General features: G+C 55.2%; 1 protein-coding gene across 1 annotated transcript in view; it reads left to right on the forward strand.

Moving 5' to 3' along the window:
• Window positions 1-6,869, forward strand: part of LOC126161227 (translation initiation factor IF-2-like) — a 98,945-nt gene extending 92,076 nt beyond the window's left edge. Inside the window, exon 3 of the mRNA XM_049916969.1 lies at window positions 6,620-6,869. Within this exon, the coding sequence (XP_049772926.1) occupies window positions 6,620-6,869 (250 nt within the window). The remainder of the gene's footprint in view (window positions 1-6,619) is intronic.
• Window positions 6,870-7,178: the final 309 nt, after the last annotated feature.

Below are 7,178 nucleotides of genomic sequence, written 5' to 3' on the forward strand. Positions count from 1 at the left end.
GACTTGCGGGCCGTTTGCTTTGTGCGGGCCATAGCGGTAGCGGTTAGCGGAGCGGCGTGGAGGCGAGCGAGGTGCTGCGTCGGGTGCTGCCTTGACGACACGGGCGCGCGCCAGCCACCGTGGTGCGCTTATATGCCCTCGGTTGCGCGTGGTGGGGGGAGGGCGGGCCAGAGTCTATATAGGGGGGCTGGCGCGTGCGCCGGGCGCAGACCGTAGCCGACTCGCTAGCGCCGGGTGAGGAGCCAGCCGCTGCAGCAGACGCTTTGCTTGCCTTGAGCTTTTTGAGGATTTAGAAGAGATGACTGGCCGCGGCAAGGGAGGAAAGGGGCTCGGCAAGGGTGGCGCCAAGCGGCACCGCAAGGTGTTGCGCGACAACATCCAGGGCATCACGAAGCCCGCGATCCGCCGCCTGGCTCGCAGGGGCGGCGTGAAGCGCATCTCTGGTCTGATCTACGAGGAGACCCGCGGAGTGCTGAAGGTGTTCCTGGAGAACGTGATCCGCGACGCGGTGACGTACACTGAGCACGCCAAGCGCAAGACTGTGACGGCCATGGACGTGGTGTACGCCCTGAAGAGGCAGGGGCGCACCCTGTACGGTTTCGGCGGTTAGGCGCGTCGCAGCCGGTGTGCTGTGCCGCGTTGGCCTTCCCGCGGCCGTGGGAGAGACGAAAACGGCCCTTTTCAGGGCCACCACACTGTTCGGAAATTGAAAAGTGCGAAAGAGTCTGTGTTGTTGCTGCGTGTGTTGCCTGCCTGCCTTGTTTCTTTCATTCTTCATTTCGTTTGCGTTTGACTGACGTGACGTGACTGGGAGAAAGGAAAGGAAGCGGGTCTTGTGGCTGTGTGTGTGTGTGTGTGTGTGTGTGTGTGTGTGTGTGTGTGTGTGTGCGTGCGCGCGCGCGCGAGAGAGGGCGTTGTGTGTTTGTTTTGTTTATCGATCGATGGAGACGCCGGGCTGTGTGTTGTTGTTGTTGTTGTTGTTGTTGTTGTGCGAGAGGCGGTGAATATTTGCGTGGTTTTGGCTGTGTGTTTGCGGCGGCGTTGGAGTTGCCGAGGCAAGGCGTGCCCATAGGCGGCCGGATCAGCTGTTTCGTTTGTATGGGGCGCGCGGGAGTGGAGGGCGGTGTGTCGACACGCTCGTTTAACAGTTGGTGATTATTGCTGTCGTTGTCGTTTGGAAGGCGACTGTGCGTGCGTGGAGGTGCTTGAGGCAAACGAAAAACAAAAGAGAAACGTGTGTGTGGCCACACGGGCTGTGGACGACAAGATGGCGGCGGCTCTTCTTGTTGTTCTTCTCTCTTTCCTTTAGTCCTCTACCGTTAGAGGGGGAGTTGGTGGAGGTTATTGTCGCCTGTGGACATTTGCTCCTCTTTTCTGTGTGTTGTTCTTATCTTTGGTAGTGTGCTTTTTCGGACGTTGCTGTTTGTTGAGAGTGATTATGTGTTCTGTTTGTGCTACTGCTGGAGTAGCGACTCGGGTCTTGCACATCTGTCCCTGTGGTGTTCATATTGCCCAAGGGTCAAGACGTAATAGTCATTTTCTGAATTCCGCGCGGTGGCGTAGAACGCTTGTGCCAGGGCGCGGAATCGTGTTGTGGGTGGTTGTAGGCAGGTCTGCCGCGGGGACGTGTAAGGCCCGTCGTAGAGCGCTCTGCTTTGGACCCTTCTGTAGGCGATGCATCGTCGACCTGGCTGCATAGCCCCTATAGAGGGCGCGCATATTTCCAGTATCGCTACCCCTGTTGCGGGGTCGAGGGAACAGGGGTACAGGATCTGCATCCTGGCGTGAGCGTTTGTGCCAAGTTGCCCTATGTGACACTTCGATGTCAGGCGTGACACCGAGGTACCTCGCAGAATATCTGCCCCTGCAATCGTAGCAGTTGGTATGGTCTTCTTGCCGGCGGCGGCTGTGGAAGTGAAGTTAAGTTAAAGTAAAGTAAAGTAAAGCAAAGCGCGGCGAGGACGACTGAAATTTTGCTTTGGACGTAGGTTTGTGTGGTGGCCCTGAAAAGGGCCGATTGTTGTGAGCCGAGCCGGGCCGGCAAAGCGCGTTGCGTGCAGGGGAGCACGCAGCGCTGCTGGGCGGCGGGTCCGCGTGCCGATTGCCTGGCCTCTCTGTTTAGGCCTTCTTCTCGGTCTTCTTTGGCAGCAGGACGGCCTGGATGTTGGGCAGGACACCACCCTGTGCGATGGTGACGCCCGACAGGAGCTTGTTGAGCTCCTCGTCGTTGCGGATGGCAAGCTGCAGGTGGCGCGGGATGATGCGCGTCTTCTTGTTGTCGCGGGCCGCGTTTCCGGCCAGCTCGAGCACCTCAGCCGCGAGGTACTCCATGACGGCGGCGAGGTAGACGGGCGCCCCGGCGCCGACGCGCTCGGCGTAGTTTCCCTTGCGCAGGAGGCGGTGGATTCTGCCGACCGGGAACTGGAGCCCGGCCCTGCTTGAGCGGGACTTTGACTTGCCCTTGACTTTGCCTCCCTTTCCGCGTCCGGACATGGCGATGCGCTGTGGTGTAAAAAAACGAGACGAGACGAAGGACGGTGCGAGCCGCAGCGAGTCGAGCAGCGGAGTGGCGGCGCCGCCTCTCTCTACTCTCTAATTTCTTCCTCGTATTGGAAGTGTTGCGGGGAAGGTTGTTGTCCCTTGGGGACATTTCCTTCACTTTGACTTGGTGTGTGGGTATGTGCTGATCTTTTGTTTTACTGTTTTGGTGAGAGGTGTGTGTTTCTTTCTTTACTCAGGAGAGTATTGATTTTGGTCTTTTGTATTTATCGTTTCTTTGATCGTATTGACCTAGTGTACTGATTAGTTGGTTTTGTGCGGTACCGGCTGTGGCATAAAACTGTTGTGCCAGGTGTCGGAACCGTGTGTGTAGTGTTTCGATATCCGCAGCTGCATGTAGATCTGCTGTGGGGAATCGTGGAGGTACGTGTAGAGCTCTCCGGAGGGCTCTGTTTTGAATTTTTTGTAGGCGGCCTATTGTCGATCTGGCAGCATAGCCCCATACGGGGCATGCGTATTCCAGTATCGGCCTAATAAGGCTTCTATAGACCGCCACTCCAGTGCTGGGGTCTAGTGAACTGTGTTCATTCAGAATTGGGTACAGGACTTGCATTCTGCCAAGGGCTTTCTTGCGGAGTTCCTCGATGTGGCACTTCCAAGTCAGTCGCTTGTCCAGTGTCACACCAAGGTATCTCGCCGTGTTTCTCCAGGGGAGATTTTGCCCTTGTAGCTGCAGCAGTTGGATGGGTCTTCTTAGGGGTCGGCGTTTTCCGTAGCGTCTAGTTATCATTAGCGCCTGCGTCTTCTCGGTATTTAATGAGATGCGCCATTTCTTGGCCCATTGGTCTGTGCTGTTTAATGCGGTTTGTAATCTTCTCGTTGCCAGGTTCCTGTTCGTGGAGCAGGAGAAGAATGCAGTGTCGTCTGCATATTGTGCTGTTTGGACGTGCTGCGTGACAGGGATGTCGGCTGTATAGAGGTTGTACAGGGTAGGACCCAGTACCGACCCTTGGGGCACTCCAGCGCGTATTCTTCTCCTGCTCGACTGTGATCTATCGATCTTAACGGAGAATGTCCTACCGGTTAGATAGCTCTGTATGAGTTTTACTATCGTCCCTGGGAAGCCTTGGGTGTACATTTTGTGCAAGATTCCGGTGTGCCAGACTGAATCAAAAGCCTTGGCGACGTCTAATAAGACAATCCCGCAATAGCCCTTTCGGTTGAAGCTTTCTGTAGCTGCTTCAACTACCCTCATTATTTGTTGGGGGGCGGAGTGTTGTTGTCGGAAACCGAATTGAAATTTTGGCATGATTTGCTCTCTTCTGATGTGATCTTGAATCGGAGTTAAGAGGAGGCGCTCGTACAGTTTGCTGAGGGTGGGCAGGAGACTAATTGGTCTGTAGTGCTGCGGGAACACCGGGTCTTTTCCTGGTTTTGCGATCGCGACTACTTCTGCGTGTTTCCACTGGGGCGGGAATTTTTGTGATCGCGTAATTTCATTGAAGATGTCGGCTAGGTGGGTTATTGCCAGTGGCGGGATATGTTTTAGAAGTTCGTTGGTGAGCTGGTCGTGGCCTGGTGCCTTTTTTACTGGCAGTGACTTGATGGCTCCTGCCACGTCTTCAGGGCTGAAGAGTGGCGTGTATTCATCTTCGTCTTCTGCCGCTAAAAAGGTGGCCAGTTGTCTGCGAACTGTTTCGACGTGTTCCCTGTCCTGTGCCTCTGCTGGCGTGAATTGTTTCTCGAACACGTCGGCTAGCGCGTTTGCTTTGTCTACGGCACTGAACTGCAGTCCACGTTCGCCGTGCAGTGGCGGCATTCTTGCGCGTCTTTTCGTGAACTGTTTTGTGGCTTGCCATAGACTGTGGTCTTCTAAGTTGAGAGTTGATAGTCTTTCGGACCATTGCTGGTTGCGGTGCTCAGTGAGCGCGACTTTCAACTCTCTTTGTAGTCTGTTGAGCAGCCTCCTTGTGTTTCTGTTGCCTGTGAGTTTCCACTCTTTGGCGATCCTGTTCTTGTGTCTTATTTGTGCGAGCAGGTGCTGGGGAAGTTGCCTGGGGCGGGGGAGACCCGCTGGCGCAGGCGTGGCTTCCTCAGCTGCTTGCAGGATCGCTTTCGTGAGGTCTTCCAGCGTTTGCTCGACAGTGTCTGCTGTTGGAGGCGGGGCTTGGGTAAGTTCTGTAGCTATATTGGCGCGGAACTGTTCCCAATTTGTGCGTTTGTGTGTGATTGTTCGCTGTGGGATAGAGAGCCATTCTCCCATATCGACCTCGAGAATGACAGGGTTGTGGTCCGACGACATTCTGTTCATTGAACTTGCGGACACAAACCCCATGATGTGTTTTGTGAGGGCAATGTCGAGGACATCCGCCCTGTTCCCGTTTTTCGGGAAGTGGGTGGGTTCCTCTGGGCCCCACACTTGGAACTGATGCGTGCGCGCGAGTCGTTGCAGTTGTCGACCAGCTCTATTACTTACTCTTGAGTGCCAGTCTGCGTGTTTGGCGTTGAGGTCTCCTCCTATTAGGAGCTTGCCTCGTATTTGGCTTAATGCAGCTATGTCGTCCTCTTCAAGCGTTGGGGAAGGGGGGCGGTAGGCTGCAACGACTGTGAGGGGTCCAGTTACGGTGGCTATTTGTATTGCGACCGTTTCTATCTGTTGGGTTGCTGGTGGGTACACCTGGTGGTGTTCTATGCCTCGTTTGACGTATACTGCGACCCCGCCTCCTGCGGTGGGCCGATCGCGTCTGTAACAATTGTAATTTGGTACAGATGCTCTTACCCCTGGTTTGAGGTGTGTTTCGGCTACTAGGCATACGTCAATGTTTTCCTCTTTTATGAATTCTCTAAATTCGAGGGCTTGGTTGAATAGACCGTCTGCGTTGAAGACGCAGATTTTGAGACCTTGTATGTTTGGTCGTCTATCCATGGTGGGGAGTTGGGTTTCCTGCGTTAGTCGCTGAATGCTGCGACTGCTCGGCTGCCGAAGCGAGTTCGGCTGGGAGGCGCGTGATGCTGGCAAGAACGCTGACCAAGTGGGTCATCTGTTCTTGCAGCATTTTGATGGACGATGCGAGTCCCTGAATGGTGGCGTCCTCGGCTGCTTTATGCAGACTGGGCTTGGGGGGGCGCGGAGGGGCTTCCCTAGGCGATTCTCCGTTACCAGGAACCTGGTTTGGGTCGGGTGGTTGGGGTGGTTTGCTGGGATCGCCTACAGTTGCTGAGTATGTGCGCGATGCGTACACTCTGGTTGTTTGTTGTCTGAACTGTCGGTAGGGGGGCGGTTGTTGGGGTGCCGTTTTATTTGCCGTTCTTTGGGAACGGTCGCCGTAATTTTGCTTTCCTCTGTGGCGATCCCTGGCCTGTCGATATGCAGGGCACCCTAGGTAGCTGGCAGGGTGTGCTCCTCTGCAGTTGCAACACGATTCCTTGCCTTCCCCCCTTGGTACCCTGCATTCGTCATACGTGTGATGCTCTCCGCATCTGACGCATCTCATAGGCATACCGCAGTCTCTTGCTAGGTGTCCTATTTCCTGGCAGTTGAAGCATCTACCAGGCCCTGACTTCTTTTTCAGTTTTTCGGGAGTTACTTCCACTGCCAGGATTCTCTCCACCTCCCAAATTTTCCTGTTCTGAGCTGAGTCTGGGAGGGTTACTGTGTGGAGGGGCCATGGTCTTTTTGGGTGGGTCTTTACCACCGAGCTTACCTCGAAGCCTTCTTCCTCGAGGAATGTTTTAATGTCTGCCGTGTTTGTTTTGTGCGGCATGCCGCGGAACACTACCTTGATGGGCTTCTTGGCCGCTATTGGAAAGGTGTAGTAGTGGATTTTTTGATTTTGTAGCATTTGTTTGACTTGCTTGTATTCGTCAACAGTTTTCAGTGTTACTTTGATTTTGTCCTCCCCTGTGGTTTTTACGGTGAATTTACTGTCTCCTATAACTTGTTTGATCATGTCGTGGATAGTTTTATACGATTGTTCGAATTGGATGACTAGGGGGGGGATTCTATATTTTGTCGTCTCTTCATCTGTTGTTTTCGTGTTGTAATTTGGTGTTGTGTCCGGTGCCGCTGTGTCGGTGTTTTGCTCGTCTATTGTGTCGTACCTGTTGTGTGTTGTGACAGGTGTGTGTGTGGCGGAAGTGGAGGGACGACTGACTGTTCTTTTGGCGAGTATGAAGCCATCCTCGTCTGCGTCTGTAGTGTGCACGTCGGCGTGGGCGAGTTCGACGTCCGTCGTGACGGCCCGTTGCGGCCCGCCGGTCGCGGACATTTCATTGTGCCGCGGCCCGCCGGTCGCCCGCTCCGCCACGGCAGGCGCCTCGCCACGCGGTGCGCGGTCTGTGCCGCTCCGCTCCTGCACGTGTTCGGGTGACGCGGTCGGCTCGGGCAGCCGGCCGCATACCTGAGGGCTTTGTTCGCGCGCGCGGTCGCCCTCCCCGCTTCCGGGGTGGGCGGCCGCCTTTGTGTGGTGTTGGTGAGCGCTCGCTTGTGCGGTCTGCTGCTCCGCGCTAGGGTCTGCGGGCAGGTGTGAAATTTTCCGTTTGCGTGTTCGTGTTAGCGTCTGCTTCTGTTTTGTCCTTGTTGGGGAGCCGCGCGGTTTTTTGGTGGTGGTCTTTTTTTGGCGCGCTCCGCTGCTCGGTTTCGGTGATCGTGTTGGTGTTGGTTTTGGTGTTTCCTCTTT

Source organism: Schistocerca cancellata, unplaced genomic scaffold (genome assembly GCF_023864275.1).
Source record: "Schistocerca cancellata isolate TAMUIC-IGC-003103 unplaced genomic scaffold, iqSchCanc2.1 HiC_scaffold_1173, whole genome shotgun sequence".
NCBI lineage: Eukaryota > Metazoa > Arthropoda > Insecta > Orthoptera > Acrididae > Schistocerca > Schistocerca cancellata.